The following is a 22307-nucleotide window of genomic DNA, read 5'->3' on the forward strand; positions in this document are numbered from 1 at the left end:
ATAAGAAAGAATGTCCTTCAAATGCCCTTCATGATATGAAATATGATACTAGTAGATAGAAGTCAATAAACTATTCTGACTGAGAATAAAACTGCCAAAGTTATATAAAATATAGTGCTGAAAACGGTGTTTACACTGTTTTCATAAACTTTATTTAGTCGATACAATGACCTTGTCATTAATTACAATTTATCATATGTCAAATGCTGACTGTTTTTCATACTAATAGTACGGCCATTATTTACACACTGTATTGACGACAGATTTATCGATTTTTTTCAATCATATGACAAGTCGCACACGGCGGTTGTGACCGGTCGGCAGGGAATGCTCACTCCTCTATCGTACCTGATCCCACCTCTGAGGTTTCGGAGATACAAGTTTGCTTTTTTCCTATCTTTAATTCTTTAAAGACCTTTGAGCTTTAATGCTATTCTCTATCTCCATATATTTCACTTCAATTATCCATAAAGTGTCAACTGTTTGACTTTTATGTCGTCAAGCCTATGAATGTGTTACAAAAAAACCAGATCGTTCCACTGAAAAATCCAAGAAAATATGTAAAATTTACTATACAATTATGGACCATCTTACCATTGAAAATGGTTTGTTTTTCATCAGAAAAATATTGATAGTTACATGTAGGAGTGGAGATAACAAAAATCTTACTTATTAAAATGTTCATGTCTGATTTGAAATAAATATATCTTCTATCAAATAAAATTTTGTTTTTGCAATCGAAGTTGTGACATTACTTTTTGGATCATGCCAAACATGTTTAGAAACCTCCATTGTAACACCATATCGTGTTAAAGGGAATTCTTTGATTTTTTATTTAATATTATTAAAAAAAACATTCTTTAATTAAGATGAATCATTTAATAAAAATATATATCAAAATATTATATGTGTATAAAATTTGTTTAAAAAATAAATGTAAAAATATAATAATCAGACTGTTTAAAAAAAAAACAAACAAAACAAATACTGTATACAGGGAAATTTTCGCCCCCGTTTTATTTTCGCCCCTTTCGCCCTCTTCTTGATTGGGCGAATTTAAAACGGGGCAAACTCAAATTACACAGCATAATTTCTTAAACAGAACTATGACTGGGCGAATTTAAAACGGGGTTAACTTATCCGCAAGCACAAACGGGCGAAAATAATACGGGGCGAAAATTACCCTGTATACAGTACTGTCTTATTAATGCAGATGGGAGATATTCGAAATATAACTTTATTATCATTCATAAAAGATCACTTAGCGAATAATCCTTTCTATCTAAGTCATTACTTTATCAATTGTTTGTTGCTATGAGTATCTTTGTTATTGTCCATGCATGGTGTTTGGCATTCATCTAAAACAGATTGAAAAAGACATATGATTAGACGCAAGTTATTCTATAGCATGGCATTATATAAGGATTTTTTTTCCAGCATAACACTAATAAAAATATGCTTTTCGATTTATAAGGAATGATAAAACATATGCATCTTCTTACCTAGTTGACGATTGAATGATATGCAGAGCTTTCTTTTCAGAACAATGCACGCTGTCGTTGAAATGGTAATTGCCAAAATGATAATTGATCTATCAAAAATAGATTGAATCAATTTAAGCATTTTTATTTTTCTTTCGGATCTAGCAAATTAATTTTCACATTTTTTTCTATAACCAAATTTAAAACTTTTCCCCCCTAAAATCCGAAGCGTTCTTATTCAAACCTTCAAGTACACCAAGAAGCTGAGGATTGACCGCATTGCAATTTCCGACACTCCGTTTTCAATAGCACAAGTCTTTCACCACAAATATATTCCCGATTGCGTTACTATTCCCCCAAATCCTTTCCAGGAGAGGGGCAATTTTATAGTTTGCAGTTAAGTGTAAGGTTTTGTATTTCGTCACGCTCTTTTTCGTCAGATGCATCCAGAGTTAACAATTGACGTATTTGGTCAACTCAGCGGTCAAAAAGATCGTGACGTAACGTTAAACTTCACAGTTAACTGCAAACAATAATAATGTAAAATAATACTAAAGCATGCTATCGATGCTGAGGCAGGAAATGAGAGAACTTATACCCTCTCCTAAATTAAACCCAAGCTTAAACCAAGCCATAAACGAAAAAAAAAGACGCACATCAATCTGCATTTTCCGTCGAAAGAAGAAATAATTTTTCTTGGAAAACTTTTTGAAGAAAGAAAGCAAAAGCTAACGTAACACTAGTAATTTAAAAGCCTCAAATGAAAATGTCATCCAATATGATTGCACATGTAACTGAATGTTATCAGATTATGCATTAATCCGGCTTTACAGAGGTGCTAGTTGGTGTGTGTGTGTGGGGGGGGGGGGGGGTAACGTACGTTGTTATAACTGCAACATCCGTCTCAGATAGTCTCGATGATGATGAATGCGACTCTGCTTTGGAGGCATTATGGGAAATGTTTGAGGCAAAACCATGATAACATGTTTGGTCTAGAAAAAAAATACATTAGACTATAGTGTATCTTTGAATGGCTGACGAAATTTCATATGCTATTCTCTTCAAAACACATCATCGTATACTTCTGAACACCGTATAACTGAATCCTTTTTTATATCCTAATTTTAATATATGAATATTGAAGATATTTAAGGGGGCCGACTATAGTTTTATTGTGTGAAAACTACAATAGCGAAACTTTTCATTTTTATACCATATATAACTTATTATTTATTATTTTCAGTGTACATGCAAAGTTTAGGGGAAATCTACCGTCAAGGTATTTTTGAGGGACTGTCTCAAAATACAGGTACATTTACCATAGGATTATGTCGGAAAATGCCAATTTTTTGCACTTTGATGCAAATTATACAAATACTACAATAGACATTTTGTTCAAACTATCATGTTTGATCAGTAATGCTATATTATACAATATATGTAAGAAACACAAAATTCTACCGTCTTGTTACCAGAGGGGGCATCTCAAAATCCAAAAAATTAGCAAATGTTACTTTTTTTAATAGAGAACTACAAAATAAGACGTACACAATAGATTCACATGAAAACATGATAAAAATATTGGAGATATTCTCAAATTTCTATGGTTTAAATTTCAAGAGCGTATGTTTATTACTTTTTCTTAAATAATATTTTTATTATTCCTTTCTTTAAGAGATACAGATTATCATAACGTCAAAAACACACTGCAACGACGTCAATCTACCTATCAATTTCAATATCGGTTACACAAATCAATTAAATCAAATTTTGTTACATTTTTATACCCATAATCTCTTAATTTTGTTTGATTATAATAATTAAGCGGAAAAGTTCCAGTAAAACAGTAAATACGCTTCGTTTTACTATGCGCGAAATATTGCGCAATAAAAACTATAGTCGGGCACCTAAGAAAAAATATTGGTAAGGGACGCTTACTTAGCATAATGGAAATTATTTTCAATTTATTATTTTGACAAAAAATGTGCACACATCCACTTCTAGTATTAAAATATAAGCCTTAACATTATAGCTTTCAAAACATGATATAAAACATTCACATAAGATGTCGATTGCCCCATTTAAAAATATTATTACTTTTAGATACATACACATGTAGGCTTGGCTAGAATTATAAGCATCGGGGCAAGGAGGATTTGAAGATGAGCATCTTTGAATGCTGGAGCTCTGGATTCGTTTGGCTCCAAAGTTATACTCGGCACATTTTCCATCTTTTTTACGAAAGAAAATAAAGAAAGCAGGCTTTTAATATGTGAAAAATCAATTTGTCCTTGATTTTACTTTGTTTAGTTACCACTTGATGGGAGCTGATAATACTTTTTCATCAATACATCAAGCCCTGTTCAGATAATGTATTACAAGCAATATATGATTTAGGCGTTTTTATACATTAAAAATCAAGATTGAAATTATGTTCATTTCAAATTAACATTATTACATTCAAGTAAGAATTTTCAAATACCCAATTCTATGCATTTAAAAACGTAAATTCATTGGAAAACTTACAAAGTATTACTCTGGAAGCTGCACACACTTCAACAGAAGCATTTCCCCATTCGTTAAGTACACAGTGATAAGAAATATTGGAATGTGTAGAACTAGAGCAATTTTTGATTGCTGACCTCTTCATCCAATCAGTCTTTGACTTTGGACATGATTTAACTATTTTTGCTGTGTCTGGTAAACTGTATAGGACACTTTCTATGTCCTATAAATTAAAATTATGAGCAATTTCAAAAACTAATTGGTTAAAGCCATATATGGCGTAACTGATCAAAAAATTTTTTTTTGAAAAATACAAAATTAAGTAAAGAAATATAGTTAATACATTTAAATTAAAACTTTTCATACAATTCTTAACACAGAGAACCCCTCGTTACATCTAATAATACGATTTTATCTTCTCTGTTTTGTGTTATTTAAATCTTTTGTATTTTCTTCCGAGTCGGAGAAAATTCCGAGAACCTAAATAAAATTGTGATATCTTTATAACGCAATTGACTTAGATTGTGTAATTTACGGAAAAGTTCTATCTTTATATAAAGTAATGATACAAATAATAAGTTCTTATAATCTTATTCTAATAATTTTAATTGTACATACGCCATATATGGCTTTAAGATTCTAGCAAATTTTTTTGTTAACACACAAAAAACGACAAACATTTTTTTGTTCCTTACTTTTAAAAGATCAAAAATATCTCGACAAAGATATACATGTACATGTAAGTGAAAAAATATCTAAACAACGATATTTAACTAAAAATATCGAGTGATTACCTGCAGAAAGTTTACAAGAAAAGCAACTAAAACGATGTTATAACAATATCTTTTCATGATTCTCTGAATAGGTTGTGCATATCTGTAACAAATAAACCGAAACGTGACTGATAAATAAGAAATTGACACTTTTTTCAAAAGTCAATTTACACAAATATACGTAAGGTGAAATTTATAATTTACAGTTAAATGATAAGCATATTTTCTTAATTTCAAAATTTAATAACACACAAACCAAAAAAAATCAAATATGTGTTATATATGAATGACTCAAGTGAAACATTCAAAGACGATTTATCAGTAGTGAAGACTTTGATTAGTTGCATATAAAAAGCTAATTTTTGCAAATTTTTAAAAAGTGCATTGATATTCCTACTTCCTTTTAAGATATATGCTGATAATTAGGAGACTATTTTTTAGCTCTTCCAATCAAACATTAAAGAAATAATGGAACGATGAACGAAGTTAATTTATTGATGAAAGATAAAAAAAAATGATAGAAGGGAGAATTTAATGTATTAGTTAACTAGCAAAAAACAGCATGCTAACTTACCTTTAATTCACTGAGGTAAGATAATTCAGTTTAAATACCCCGGTACTGTACTGCTGTTAAAAAATCGTGCATATTGATTTAAAGAACAGTTATTTAAATTTCAAGGTTCTTCCTGGTGGATTCTTATCATTATGGTTATATTCTAAATAGGGAAGTAATATTTAAAAGAAAAAATGAATGGCGTGCCAATTATGATAATTGATCTGAAAAAAAAATCGATTATATTCTCATGATTTTAAAAACACACACAACATGTACTTATTTAATGATTATGCAGAAAATAAACTTGTCGAAGTTAGAATAGCTTTTAAATATTATGAAAGATTTTGTGGTATTTATGCATTCTTTTGGTCAAGATCTTTCAAGAAATGACTCAAATTTAAAACGCCTTCTCGTTAATGACAATTTTAAAAATTTAAAAATTGTTCTTATCAATTTACATTAGCAAAATATTTGAGATGAGATAAAATTTCAAAGAGCAAGGTCTGTCTATGAAAAACTGCACTGACTGAACTAATTTGTGGTGATAAGAACATTAATTTATTCAAAGCAATAATGTTAATTACATGTGTTTCAATGTCTTTTAAATTTAGAGGAAAATACAACATGTATAAATGTAAAACCCAAACTATAAACGGATCTTACCTTTTACTGTATGTACATGTAAGAAGAAGTATACAAAAATCCTTATACATCTACATGTAATGGGGTATTTTTTATTCCAAAGAAGAGTCAATTGTAATATTGGTTCTTTTAACGTTTGTTGAGTGTTAACAAACAAAAGAATGCATCTTTTGCAAACTGTCCTCGTGAAAATTGTTATCGGGAAGTTTAAAAAAAGGTGTTCTCATTTCGTGTGCATTACAAGTTATGCTTTTATTTGAATGGATAAACAGAATAAAATTTTGGTTTAAATTTTAAGGGGAACCCCGAAAAAGCACTCAAACAAAACTTTTAAACTCTAGAAAAAATAGGTGCAATAAGATGGAATGTGTAAAATAATTAAACATCTCGAGCTGATATACACAAATCCTCAAAACGAAAAAAAAAATCTCTAAAGGCACTATGTACATGCACACTATTTAGAAAGATGCGATTATATTTTCTAAGCCATCTTGAAAAAAAAGGGTGGGTATAAATTATATTGATCAGAAGTTCGTGTGTCTATACGGCCATCCGTCCGTCTTTTAGGGTACCCATTCATTATATGCAACTCAACTCCTCTTGTATCTCACCGAATTAAATTTAATGAGAATTAATTTTACAAAATCTATGTAAATAACAAATGGCGTCATGTACATCCTATTTTACTTTTTACCCGACACTTAATTCGTGTGTCCAATCAAAAAGGGCATTGAAAATATACAATAAAAATATACAGGAAGCTGTAACCAGCCATAACAAAAATACTATGGTTTACTATAATTTACAAAAGTTAACAATAGTTAATCAAAGTGATAAGAATAGTAAATCAAAGTTTTCAAAGTGATCATCTCCGTTTAATAGTTATCAGTAAAGCCAATCAATTTTTTAAAAAAAAAACATCACTATCGTAAATTAAAGTTTTACCGCGGTTAAATAAAAGTTTGACAGTTAAAGGTACTTGGACACAGATTTGAAGTTATTATTTTGTCTATAATATTGCGACTTATATATTTTAATAGCAATTTCACACAAAAATTAATAAAAAATCTCATTTCGTTTAAAAGATATTGAAATTCAATTTTTTTGGCGGGTTTGATTGACATATCCTTGCACTCTCACAAATCTGATTTTATTCTTAATCATTAGGAAAAGTGGCAATCTCGTTTTGTATAAATGAAAAATATTAATACTATAATCTAGAAAAATTCAGAGTAGACACGTACGAAGCAAAACAAACACATAATATATTGTCAGTCCGTGCAGTTGTGGTAAGCAGACTGTGACGATTGAACGCACCCGGTGAATTCTATATATAAACAATAACAGAACTCGAGCCATGTTTACAAAAACTGTGTACATAACACGGGTGTGCTCGATTTGCTAAACTTTAAACGCATGTCTTGGTTCGGAATGACGATACTTGTGAAGGTGTTTTGCTTTCTGACATTTCTTCGCTGAATAAAATTATTTTTCTCGATGAAAGTTTTAATATTTCTCATTAAAACACATCAAATTTGCCACTTTTCCAAAGGATTAAGAATAAAGTTAAAATTTGTGAAAGTGCCATGATATGTCAATCAAACCCGCCAAAAAATTTAAAGTTTAAATAACTTTTAAATGAAATAAGAATTTTAATTAAACACTGTGCCGGATAATTATGCCACTTCAAAAGTGGCATTTTGGCGCCCGCCAAATCCTCACTTCACATGAAAATCATGTATACCAAGTGGTAGACCATCACTCACAGAGTTCATAACTACCTTTGTTACAGGTAAATCTCACCTGTCAGGTGAGATAATCACCTTTGAACAAAAAATTCCCATAGGAAAAATAAAGTTCCTGTAGGAAAAATAAAATTCCTGAGGGATATTATCAAAATCCTGCAGGATTTCTTAATTTCCTGCAGGATATTTAAAAATTCCTGTGGGACTTAAATTTACCATGGGAGAATTTAATTTCCTAAGGGAATTTATTTTCCTAAAGGAGAAAAATAAATCCTATGGGAGAAAATATATCCTATAGGAAACAAAATTTCTCCTAAGGGAATTTTTTTCTCCCTTAGGAAAAAAAATTCCCTTAGGATTAAAATTCCCATAGGAATTTGAGAGTTATTCCTATAGGATTATTTTTTGTGCCATCTTCGTCTTAATTTCATAATCTTAGTTTTAAAAAAAAATCCCTTAGGAATTTAAAATATTATTCCAATAGGATTTTTTGTATCTACCCATTTTGAGTATGTTGTACTGTTTCCTCTTATTTGTGTGTGGATATCAGTGTTTAACAAGAACATCAGCCCCAAGAGCCTTGAATCCCTCTTCTGATAAATTGTAAAATCTATCACAAAGCCTTGAAATTCCAGTAGTAGGTCATCATGACCTACATTTTGGTTAAAACACTCTGAAGACCTATGATGATGCATCAACTGACAAAGGATGATGATTCTAAGCCAATAAGTACCGGAGATGTTTAAGGAATCACTGTCTAGTTAGTGTTGTATGCCAGGGCATCAACGATAGTGGGAAACATGGGATAATCTGCATAACGGGCTTCGGGTAAAATTTCCATTTCATTGTGAAATATTAAAAATTGTAGATTTAGACTTTAAAAATGTAGACTAATAGATTTAAATTACACAAGGACTCCCATGCCAAATTTCAATAGTCCTCGCCCACTGACGTCAAACACAAAGACAGACGTGCAAGATTTACATGCATATTTGGCCTCCATAGCATCTCGGTCAGATGGGCATGAGATTTGCATGCATATTAGGCCTCCTTAGCTCCTGACCAATCGATCTGGCTGCCTAATTTTCATTCCGGCAGAATTATCAAAAAATAAACTCCCCTAACTTTCAAAGAGTTATCACAGACAAAAAAATTAGAAATGGAAATATTTAAATATAGCCATAAAATTCAAAATGTAAGTCTTTGTGACCTACTTTTTAGCTGACGTTATCTGAAGACCCAGTTTGCTAGGTATTCCTAATATGTAAAATTTTGATTCCCTACTGTGGCCCCATCCTTCCCCTAAGGGTCATGATTGCATTGATTTGAAGAAGAAAAAATCACCTACACTACATGAGGATGTTTCCATACCAAAAGGATTAAATCATGGCTTCTCTCTAAAATAAGATTTTAAACTTTTATATATATATTATAATATATATATTGCTGTGTAAAACTTTGATTGTCTATTGTGACAAACTTGAATCTATACTGCATGATGATATGACTGATCAAATCTTTGTTGTTCTTGATTAAATGATTAAAAAAAAATACAAGGTATTCCTATGTACAATTTTGATCTCCTATTGTGGTCCACCCTAATCCCCAGAGTCATGATATAAACAAACTTGAATCTACACTATGTAATAAATGTTTCACATAAGTTTAAACTTTTATGGGCCAATGAATGGTTCTTGGGAAGATTTTTGAAAGATGGCTACAAATATACATATTTCTTTATTAACTCCCCTTTAAATATGTGCCATTATCTGAACAAATCTTATTTAAAATTCTTACACTGACAAGATAGCCCTAATTTTTCAATCAAAATGTTATCAGATAGACTGTTATGTGACAGAATGTGGCCTAAGTTACGTGTGCAAATTGTGTTAATCCGTTTGCACGGTACGAACCATGCTAACCGTACTTACAATGACACATTCAAGGCACTTCCGTCTGCTAACTTTTGGTCTTGGTAAAGTTGGTGGTGATGTTAATGGAGTAATTCACACAGTTTAAATCAAGAAACTCAAACAAAATGATTTACACTTGCATGAATTATCCCTTCAATCTTCTTCAGTTCTTGTTCTTACTTTCGATTTCATGCTCTTTTTAATAAAGCGTTTTACTGACTTGGATCATATCGGGGTGTACGAACACTCAATCGCATCATCTCGGGTCTTTCCGTCAGAGGTCGGAAAAGCAACTTCGTTTTTCCGCTAATCGGAAAGGCCCGAGAAGTTGCGATTGGGTGTACCCCTGTAATAGAACTCAAGGGGGGAGGGGGGATACAAACACATATACTGTTTAAATTTGTGTTTTATATTGTTACATAAAAAAGACCTACCGAAGTTGAAAATATAGATTTTAGTTTTTACTTTAAAAAAATGAACAAGTCTTACATTACAAATGCTCATGATCAGAAAGTTGAATATGCGACATAAAGAGAATTATTTCTGTGTTTCTTGTTTTATTTTGAATAGTAAAAACAAATACTTTCATGGGAGGAGGTGTTATAGCGAACAGTCAACTACTATACGTAAGTTGTAAATCACATTTTCAAGGAAACAAACTACACACTCCGATTTTAAAAAAAAAACGTGTTTCCGTGTTTTGCGTGAAAATTAAAAAAAAAAAAATTAGGAGAGCAAAGTTTGTTAAAAAAAGGGACCATATCAGTACTGGGCGGATCCAGAGGGGGTCGGTGGTTGGAACCCCACCCACCCCCTTTATTTTTGTACACAGAGCAGAGAGAGAAGGAAAGAGAAAGATTTTTCTGTAATAAAGATATATTTATATGTCTAATAATTTGAAGAAAAAAAACTCTGTCCTTTCTGTTCGTTAGATCTGTAGATTTTTGCGTATATTTGCTTTCCTTCGTGTACCTGTACCTTAACAACCCTGGCTACGGGTTCCGACCACCCACAATTAAGCGACATGCAAGGAAGATTCCGGCGAAGTTTTACTATACCATTTTCGGACCATCTTCAGAAGTAATTAACCTTTTGAAGTCATTTGTATAAAATATTTCAATATTTCATATTCAATGACGAAGAGAAAGGTTCATGTAGAATGCAGATGGAAAGGGGTAGGGGGTGCATGATCTGACTGTAGCTCTCCGGTCTTTCAAAATATTTTTTTCGGGGAGCTACAGTTATGCATCTAACGCAAAATGAAAGCTGATATGAATTTCTCAAAACCTGTACATCAAATAAACAATTTGAAGGAACTGATCGTAGTCATTTTACCATGATGCAGGGACCTATATACTAGTATATACAGGGGCGGATCCAGCAATTGTAGAAAGGGGGGGTCCCAGGTCGGTGTCCCCAGCATTTTTGCATAGAATCATATATAAGAAAGGGAACCCCCAAAATTATTTAAGAAGCAAAAAAACAGGGAAAAAAATACCCCCCCCCAAAAAAAAATGAATTAAAGCAATATGAGCTGCATATTTGATGTACGAAAAATTTTTGGAAACGGTGGAAGGAACAAAAATTTATTGCAAATTTGTAATTAACTAATTTATTAACAGAAAAATAAATCATTTATAAACTTCTGCTAGCTGTTTATATTTGCGATGGAAATTTTATTAGCTTTAAATATGTTAAATGAAGCAAAATTGAATTATTGTCGTCCTGTACAATAATGATTTCTTATATAAAACTGTATATTCGGTTGTAAATAAATATTAATTTCTTCTGAAACTTTATTTTGGGCTAATTGGTCAAAAGGGTTTAAATTACATACAAATTAATCATAATAGCACATACAGCTCATATTGCTTAAAAAAAACAACACCTAATGTATTCACGACGTTCTAAATTGGGGGGGAGAGATTCCTGTAACTTAAGTTTTCTGTTCGGTACATTAATTTAAATTTGAACGTATTTTCCGGAGAACAAAATGTGTGGTATAAAAGTGCAAAAGCTTCCTTAAAAATGTATTATTACACTTGAAAACTTTAGATTAATTTCCATATTTTTCAAGGAAGTTCCTTGTACATTTAATTTCATTTTTTCAGTTTAAGACATTAATGATTAATATTATATTATATGTAAAGTACATTAATATTTTATTATATGTAAAGTACGATTACATTATTGGATATACATTTATATATTATTTTTCAAACGTGTACACATACATGTCCTGAATAAATTACCCTTCAAAAATGCCTAAAATACCTAGATGTATATTTTTGTGTGATAAAATGTATTGACCGTAAACGCAGGTTAATTTGAATTTTATTTATTACATTAGTGTTGGTAAACTCATATATCGAATGCGTGAATTGGAATAGAGAAGAATACGTGTAGTTACATAGAAATCAGCCATAAAGAAATAAGTTGCGACAATTGAATAAAAAACAAAATAAAGAAGAGTAAGTATAGTTACATAGAAATCAATGTAAACTGATCTGAAAAAACTCATTCATCGAATAAAGTGGGGTCTGAGTATTAAATTACTAGTATTTTGCTATAGTACATATTGTTTAAAATATTAAGAAAATTGTTGTTTGTTAGGTTTTCCTTTATTTATTTATTTTTATTTGTTTTTTTGTCTATTTTTCTTGGGAATCTCTCCAACCCCCGGCAAAAAAAAAAAAAAAAAAAAACCCACAGTCTTTTGAAAACGTTGTTACGGTCTGTGTAACTACGGGCACCTGTCCTCACGTGTCATATCAGGGGGAGACACGTGTCAGGAAGACACCTGTCACTGTGTATTTTTTGTATATTCTATGTGATTTGAGAGGGTTTTCTACCTAAAGGGAACAAAGGGCTGTTGTCGTGCATGTACACACACAGTCTCCGCAAGATGATGATTCAATTTGTGTAGTTTTTTTTTATTCAATCATTAAAAATTAGTGTATAATAATTCATAAGTTACACAAGAGATCATATCTATAAAATAACCTACATTTATTTTAAGAAGTTCAATGAAAGAAAAACTATTTAGAACTTATAAGATTTCAATTTTCATCACTGATTTGAAATAAAATTATCCTGTTAAAAATTATTTCCTTAAATATCGGTATTTCACACGATTTTGTTTTCCTCAAGAACAACCGTTACGGCTTTTGAAGTTACCCTATGCTAAGGCAATCTATAAAAAGAATGAATTGTGTCATGCAGTTTCTGTTGATATCGATCATTGTAATTTATAAAGATGTGAAGTTTGTCAAAACTACTACAAACATATGTTGTTCAATATTTTATTTTAATTCGCCGACATGCTGTATTAATTTACTCTTCTTAAGAAAAAAGATGTGTGTCCTTAAATTTATAACGATAGACTCGATCAAACTACAGGCCTGTGGGAAAGTAATTACCGTTTGGGTAACCGTAATGAATTTACCGGGAAATATTTACTTGCATACCTTGCCAGATTCCCTAGCGAAAAAAATACATTAAGAGATACAGGGCGGGAACAGCTAAAAGTGTGTATATAAGTACAGCCCTACACATTAACGAATAATCAAGATGACTTTTGACACACTCTTTCCAATGGCCTCACATATACCCGTCGTGACTAAAATACTGAATTACAAAACAGACTGTTAATTTTTCCTGCCTTTGATTAGATATTAATTTTGTTCCACCTTTTGATAACTCTCCTTAAAAAAAGGTTTTAAAACCTGTACAGAAATTTGAAGTTTCAATAACTTTTTAGATAAAATAAAATTTTTGATTAATATGTTTTGAGAAAATATGTCTATGCGCGTTTAAGGTCATACGCAACGTAGTTTGAACTTTTTTGGATTCTTCCCTGGAGTTGAAGAGTTCCACTAAATGAAGGACCTGTGTGCAATATTTTTAAAGTCTATATATATGGATTTGTACACCTATTCTCAAAACATTTTCGATGAAAAAAAAAATCTGGAATTCATGTTTTATAATTTTTATACATTTTTATTTGAATAATGAAAAAATTTTCAAAATTCGATATCTTTTCAAAACCCCTGGTAACACATGCTGATTTTTTGTCTAAAAACATGTAATGATATCAAAAGTTTAAATTTAGAATATCTTGGAAAATTATCAGTAGGTAAGGTACGTTGTGTATGTCCTTAAGAAGATCGATGTCCATCGTTCATCGTTCACACGCATATAGTTATCAGGGTGGGGGGTCTATTCACTTCTTTCTCATCCCTCATCCAGTCCCGTGGCTTTCGCTGAATATTCAGCGAAAGCTACAGGACTGAGACTCGCAGTATCTCTTTTTCGCGATTCAAAACAGCTTACCGCGAGAAAAATCGTGCTTTCCGATGACAAATTACATTAATTATACAGTTTTTCCCGCTATTGTACTCTTTGCTTTCTCGTGACATATTTTAGCCTTTACCTCTTTCGATCCGTTAGCAATCTAAAACCTGTCTTTTCTTTGCTTATCATCATGTTCTGTCTACTATATTCACATTATACTGAACTGAACTGAACTGAATTTATTAATCTCTTCACAATTTTACAATTGTATAACGAGATATAAATGTAAACTACAATGATGACAAATAAAAACACTTATATGGCATGCGTGAGTATGAGGATAGACAAATAGTACAATTACAGGTTTAGGTCTTTACTAGTTTGGGGAGCATGTTTTAGTAATTTTTTTAATAAATATACACAGTCTTCTTAAAAATGACTGTTTATCTGAATTCATTATTTCTCTAAATGTAATTGTATTTTTGAATCGTAATTGTTTTTGCGTTAAACATTTTTTTCTTTCACGTGTCATTGACGTACAATTTAATATGTAATGGAATTCATCTCCTATTTCATTTAATTGACATTTCTTACATAGTCTAATCTCTCTTGGTTCATTTAACCAACGTCCAGTTTCAATTGGCAAATAATGATTACAAGTACGGAATTTGCAGAAATTTATGGCTTCTTTTCGTGATAGAATTTCTAAATATTTTTCAAATTTTAGTTCGTCTTTATATATTCTGTAATTTAAGGTCTTTGATAAATTTTGAACATCCGAATTCCATTTTTGTTTAAATTGATCTATTAAAGTTAGTTTTACTTTCGCTCTTAACCAGATTGGATTGAAGGCTTGATTGTTCCAAATATTTGAAAGTCCACAATTGTTTAAAATATTCAAGACATTATTTATCCAAGCAATCTTCTTAGTCTTTTGATTTGCAATATCACTTAATTTAAACAGCAGACTTGATATTTTTGTTTCTTTTCCAAGTTTAAGTTTACACCAATATGAAATAATACGCGTTTGTATTTCAATGGACATGGGATGTGGACCGAGTTCACCATACACCATACAGTCCGGAGTAGATTGTTTAAGGTTAGGAAGTAAATACAAAATTTAAGATGTACTCTGTCTACAATTGCATTTTTCGAAAATCCCCATACTTCACATCCGTACAACAATATAGGCTGAACAATTTTATCGAACAGGTCTAACTGACATCGTATTGATAGATTATGTAAGCGACCTTTCTTCAGAATTTCAAATACTGCTTTATTTGCCTTGTCAACTTGTTTCTGTTTTGCTTCCTTGAAAGAACCTGACGTACTAAATAAGATACCCAAATAATTAATTTCATTTACAACTTCAATCAGCTGTTCGCCGTATTTAAATTCAGGCTTTTCTTTTTTCTTTCCTTTACTTATTATCAAAACTTTTGTTTTGTTGATATTAATCTTCAAATTCCATTTTCTGCAATACTTTTCAAAACAATTAATTTTTGCTTGTAAGTGCTCGGCAGATTCAGCTATCAATACGGTGTCATCGGCATATAATAGTGCAAATAATGTCAAATACACATTTAAATGCTGTTCAAACATAACAGATACAGTAGGTAAACCAATTGACATATTTTGTTGGAAAAAATTCTGTAGGTCATTTAGATAAATTGAAAACAAAAATGAAGACAAGTTTTCACCTTGTCTGACACCGTTTTCACAATTAAAAAAATCAGTAACGTTATTATCATAGACTATCCTTGATTTGATTTGATTATACATATTTGTAATAACATTGTACATATTTCCATTAATATTGTTTGCACATAATTTAAACCAAAGAGCTTTTCGCCATACATTATCAAATGCTTTCTCAAAGTCTATGAAAGCACAAAAAAGCTTTTTTTTATTTGTTTCATTGCTGGAATTCTGATATAATATTATTAAAATATATGATCAACAGTTGAATATTGTTTCATTAAAACCAAGATTGATTTTCCTGCAATATCTATTTTATTGAAAAATGTTTTCTATCATTTAATATGGATGTAAAAAGTTTTCCTACACTTAAAATTGATACCCAAGGTCTATAATTTTGCGGATAAATTTCTCTCCCTTTTTTTATATACATATTTATTCAAGCCAACATTTAATTACCTTGAAAAAACTAAATTAATTTTTTCATTGGGAGCATAAAGATTATATATTCAAATCTTGCCTTAGATATTGCTAAGTATTTAATCTTGCGCCTTATATGTATTTTTTAGATTTTCAATTTTCTATTTCTCTATAAGAATTTCATTAGAGTTAATCTAGCATCTCTTCTATATTCTCTGGTATTTCAACTATTTATTGTAATCTTTAATATATATTAAATAATTTTTCAATTCGATTTGATCTAATTTTTTTTTCCTTGTGGAAATTCAATATGTTTTGTTGTCTGAAGGAGTTAAGAATCATGATAATTTTGTACCTTTTGTCATTTCCCAACTATATTACTTATTTCCCGGTCTAACACTCTCTTTATAAGCCTTTTCATTTGTTTTTAGATTTTCAATTTGGCATTTTCAACAACTTCCTAATTTTAATGGAAACTTTGCTATTACGTTATTTCATTCTCGCTTTGGACAAACTGTGAAATCCATGTTGTTTTTTGAATGCTTTTAGTCGTTTTATTTTTGTTCACTTTAATTACTCCTAAAGCTTATAGCTGCATCAATATATTTGTTATTTAGTTCATTTACAATACTGTTGACAATTTTCTTGGGTTTTCACTGGAATTTATTTGCATGGGACTATGTTTGATATCATTTCTTCGACGCAATTTTTGTTCTCTGAATAAAAACACTGAAACACCACTTTATAAATAAATCAGCTATAGTAATTTGTTTTATTTTGTTTATCAAAATTCATTAGCCATTTTAATAAGATGACTGAATGATTGACAATTAGCTCACACAAGTTATATTCAAGCCTATAAACAAGATAAATATATGTCAGTACTATGTTTTACATTATAAAATTTAAATATATTAGATCAAAAAGTTTCATAGGATTTGCACCTGCCTTCGGTAATAAAGATCTGTGAAAGTTTCATTTTTTTTGGTTGAAAAGGAGGAAAATAAGAGATGTATATATTTTTTTTTAACAGACGGACGGACGGACATATTGTCCTCAGACACGTATTAACACGTACAGACGGAAAATACCATTTATATAACGCTTTTCAAGCGGGGGGATAACAAGGGGGTTGTGTACGTCGGAGTTTGAACTATCTCCAAAACTTATGTTTTCTATATAATCAAAAGCCGTAGTTACATATAAAGTAATCTACAGCACTTTGTGCTTTTACATGTTGTTTTCCAGGAATATAACATTGACAAGACCATACTATTATAAATTGTTTGTCTTACAAAATTCTAATAACAAAAAGTAGTTTTGAATTTTAGCAACATTATTACCTTACATGTTTTGTTAAATAGATTACTTTGTGAATTCTTCAAAAATATCATTAAAGCATTTGGTTTCGTATACAACAGGATGGATTTCAGATCATGTTCGGTTCTGGCATTGAAAACACCTGTAGAATTAGTGTTTGTCACTTTTTAACTTGTTTTGTTTCAATTTCTAATAAACTAAATGCATCTTTATTACTATATTTTTTATCTACAGAATATACACATTTCCAATTAAAATATTTTCATTTGTTTTTGAAAGGTATTGATGTTCAAAGCAAAAATATCATTTTTGTGAATTACAACATTTTTCTGAATTCTTTCTGTATGCCAAAGCAAGTTCCAGAACACTTTTTGCCTTATTTAATTTTTCAAATAAATTCAAAACCATCTAAATGGAGTGTGTCAAAATCCCTTTATAGAGTGTTTCCTGAAAACATAGTATGTCATAATTTTTAATAAAATTATGAAATCCGGATATTTTAGTTTTTGTTTGACTTAGACTATCCTATGCAAACAGAAGAGGTAACTGACCTACGCGTGTCCCTATTTCATTTTTAAAAAAATAATTTTTTGACTTTGAAACATTGAAGTGAATAACCAAATTAGTGAAATTTATCGTGCCGTTTTTAAGTTCATAAACTGAATATAATAATTTCACTAGCGATTATCAATTTTGAATGAAAAAAAAATTATCTTGGATATGATTTCTTTTGACATTATTACACCTTTGGAATAATTGTAACAGTTTTAAATTTCATAAAATATTTCTTTTATGTCTCTGTTAGGAGTAAATTAATTATTTCATAATTGGTTGGGCAAGAAACCATTCCGCAATCCTAGTGTAATTATGTCAAGTCTATAACTTTTTTTTAAATGTTGAAGAACATGGTATAATTATGAAAGGACGAAAATAATTTGGGAAAAGACTTTTTTTAATTATTACTCAAATATAGCATTGAATCTCTCTCTTTAACCCAAAAATCTCTGAACATTAAACGTTTGACATAGCCCTGTTGCTTTTACCATGTTTAGGGCTATCGTTAGAAGTTAAATTAACCTGTATATACACTGTTTGACATTTTAAAGGGTTTGCTACTCCCTTTGCTCATATTTCCCCTATCTACTGACTTTGGTATAGACTATGTACTAATAAGTAAATATCTTGTTCAAGTTCATTTATATTCACTCAAAATCATTTCAAATACATGGTACATGATGAGGATAATGAAAAACTATATATTTACATCAATGCAGGTCAGAGGTTCAAGAATATATGAAGTACATAATCAGAATATGAAAAGGGAGAGAAAGAAAAAAAAAAAAGAAAAACACATATGAAACATGTAATTATGAAGTAAGCGCGGGGCAAAATCATGGAAGATAGACTAAATCATGTATTTTCAATATAAAAGTTCCTCACTGTCACAATGATCCTTAATAATGACTATATGTGTTAATTTTGTAATTATATATTTTGTCCTTTAATTAATTTTTTTATGTCGATGAAAAAGTAAAAGAGTGATGATAATATATTCATATTTTCGTTATTTTTCACCTTTCCATTAGGAATAAAGACAGACGTAAGAGGAAATTCGATTTAATTCAAGTACTAATTATAGCATAGTGTATATTGTTTCCATATATGTACCGGTATTTACGAAGATAACACATGTGAAAAGGGAATCTTTTGTAATTCAAGCCGTTGGTGATAATTTCTTATTTGTTATACATGTATTCCATTTTATCATTGGACTTTCAACTACGGCAAATCACTCCCCAAAATTCAACAGATATCTTGGACGACATATCTCACACAAGAACCATTCAGCTATGAAGATTAAAAACATATATTTAGCCGCAGAACTGTAGCGTTATGGTTTAATATCTTAAGATTTGACATAACGATAAAGACCCAGTAATGCAAAAAAAAACGTGTAATAAAAGTATTTTTCGCACTGTTGGGGAGAATTCTCAACTTTCCAAAATTTGTAAATCACCAACCTGTCCATGCATAATGATTCTAGATACGTTTTTAATAAATATGTATATTTCATACGCCTCCTTAACCTTTATAACCGCGTTTCTACAAGCAAAAAACTCGTTTGTGCTAGAATTTCTTTAATCTCTCTGACAATTCAAAATCAAGCCAATTTATCGCGCACCTGTACGTAGACTTTCACAGAGGCGACTATAAAGGGCATTTGTAGAAGTGTATAAAATATATAGATATATGGTAAGGGTCGTTTAAGAAACACTTTAACCAATTGTTATTAATTATAACATGTTAATGGTTGCTCTTTTTGAAAATATAAGGCTTAATTTTTAATTAAAATGTAATATTACAAAACATTGGTATGTATAATGTATGCGAGAGAATATGATTATTCATTAACAAAATTCCCTTTTTCAATTTCCTGGCAACTTTAGATTGAATTGCATATAGCCAAACTAATATAAAACACTTTGATATTGCAGTAAAATCCATCTTTATAAACTAAAAATTTGATACTTATGCTATAATTTACTTGCGTTAAATATAAAAATCATTGAGTAATGCCAGTTTCCAATTTAGTAAACAACTGTCAAGTATGATGTGTGTCTATATATACATGTGTCTGAAAATGTTTCTTTTTTTGTCATTGTATGTTGGAAATGTGTCATTAGATGCTGGATGGGTTGTCTATGTATGTTGATAGTATGTCAACTTAAACTGATAGTTTAATATTGTATATAAACCAACGGTTTTGTAATTTATATTTTTTAAGGTTAAAATTGTATGGGATCATCTTCCTCCAACTTTAAAACATTATTAGCCAAACTAATATATTTAGAGGTTTATATATGACTTTAGTTACTGCGTATTATGACATTTTGTAAACAAGGATCTACAATACAGGTCGGATTACAAATACCTTGGTGTATATTCCATGAAAAGCTTACTTTCCAAAAAATGTATATACTAATTTACCAGAGAAAATGTATATACTATAACAAGAAAACAGTTACCCCCCCCCCCCCCCCTGGTGAAGTGTGAACATGTGTGAAATGGGTAAGAAAAGTGAAAGATTTGCACCATCCCTATAGGCAATAGAAGTCACCATTACACCCCCCCCCCACGTTTGCGCGATTTTAGGTTTTTTTTTTTTTTTGCTTGTCAAGAAATTTCTGGGATTGGAATTTTTTTTGACTAGGGTGGACCCCCCCTGGAAAAAAATTCTGGATCCGCGCCTGATGCCGATACGTTGTCAAAAGCAGGAGGACGTGCTTTCGGAGGGATGGTTTCCAAAATTCCTCAAAATAAAGATATAGGGATGTCAACTTTCGAAAAAACTTTCTAAATTATGTAGCACCAGTTTTGGACTATTGTAGTGAAATATGGGGTCTTCGAAACTATCACTGCATTGAGATGGTACAGAATCGCGCACTTTGTTATATATGGGGGAATTCATATATTTTGTTAAAACTACATATAGAATTCAGTTGGAAGCTGCCTTTCCATCTTTTTGAGCGAGGGTGTCTTAATTATATATTTGTCTACATTTTAAATGTCTAAGTCTACAATTTTATTTCACAATGAAATGGAAATATAAGGAATCACTGTCTAGTTTGAAGAGTATGCCAGGGACATCAACAAAAGTGTGAAACATGGGATAATTTAATATATATTAATGTATACTGAATGTGATTTTTTTTTTGTTTTCTTTTCACCCGAGTTGGATTTCACGGAAATTTAATCAAAATTCTTGGTTTTATCTTATTTTCATAATCTCAAATTATATTTGATTAATATTAAAGCAACTAGAGTTGGAGTTAAGCATACTCATCCCCTTCTGCTAACTTCCGAGAAACAATATCTACACGCCCCAGATCTATATTTAGATATTCCACCCCCATCACTTATTGCTTTTTACTTTTGTAACGTGAAGCGGTCACCCATCCAAGGGTTAAACAGGCTGGCCGTTGCTTAACTAGCCTGCAATAGAGGGAGACTCTACCGCATCACCAGCGAGGCAGTATAAGTTCCCTAAATACTGTCCGCTACACTTTTGAACAAACTGACATTTAAAATAAAATATGTCCAGAGTTTAAAATCTATGAAAAAAAAATAAACAGATTTAATTGTTGATTTCAATTTTAAAAACAAGCAAAACATGCTTGCGATCTTTTGTATGCTTCCTCAGTTGAGGTAGAAATGATATCTATTTATATTATTAGAAACCATAATTTTAAAATCTGAAATTAACATTTTGAAAGTACATGTATACAGTGCTCGAAGACGGGACTGGACGACTATTATTATGCAATATAAATAAGAAATGGCAGGTGTCAGTATTTATGCGTGGATCCGAATCCTGTAATAATCTATATACAACGCATTCCAAAATCAAAACAGAAAATCTTTTTTCTGTTTTAAGCATATTGCCCTTAGGTATTGACAAAACTCAACAAATAACACAGTTTACAAGATATTTATTGGTGCCAATATTAAAGTTTAAAGAACGCAAACCATCGTTTACGCAGCTAGATTTTACGGAGTAAATTTCCTCCCAAAACCTATCAATGAAACAGTTTTCACTACCACATTACAACTTTAAAAAGGCATAAATCTACAGGGTAAATTTCCTCTCAAAAATGACACTGATACAGTTAACATACAGCAGTCAATTCAAAAGGGACTGTCCATGATATAAAAAGATTTTACGGAGTAAATTTCCTCCCGAAAATTATCACTGATACAGTATTCACTACAAACAATTACAAATTGAAAATAGCAAAAATCCAGAGAGTAAATATCCTCTCTAAATTCACATTGGTGCATTGTACATTCAGTATGTCAATGCCAAATGAACCACCGTTTACATAGCTAGATTTTACAGAGTAAATTTCCTCCCATAGAATTTCACTGATACAGTGTTCACTACTTTAATTACAGTTTGTTTT

The 22307-nt window shown here is 30.7% G+C and overlaps 1 protein-coding gene across 1 annotated transcript; it reads right to left on the reverse strand.

The window, feature by feature from the left end:
* Positions 1–1200: 1200 nt before the first annotated feature.
* On the reverse strand, positions 1201–5443 carry LOC134233104 (uncharacterized). The gene is made up of 7 exons (XM_062715096.1): positions 5334–5443; positions 4781–4862; positions 4008–4209; positions 3593–3712; positions 2362–2473; positions 1503–1591; positions 1201–1358 (listed from the first exon to the last, which is right to left on the reverse strand). The coding sequence occupies exons 2-7, from the start codon at positions 4835–4837 to the stop codon at positions 1291–1293; spliced, it is 648 nt and encodes a 215-aa protein (XP_062571080.1). The 5' UTR covers positions 4838–4862; positions 5334–5443; the 3' UTR covers positions 1201–1290.
* Between the last annotated feature and the right edge of the window lie 16864 nt (positions 5444–22307).

The sequence above is a fragment of the Saccostrea cucullata genome, unplaced genomic scaffold, assembly GCF_032062105.1.
Source record: "Saccostrea cucullata isolate Sc308-1 unplaced genomic scaffold, CSIRO_AGI_Scuc_v1 ctg4578, whole genome shotgun sequence".
NCBI classification, from domain to species: Eukaryota; Metazoa; Mollusca; class Bivalvia; order Ostreida; family Ostreidae; genus Saccostrea; species Saccostrea cuccullata.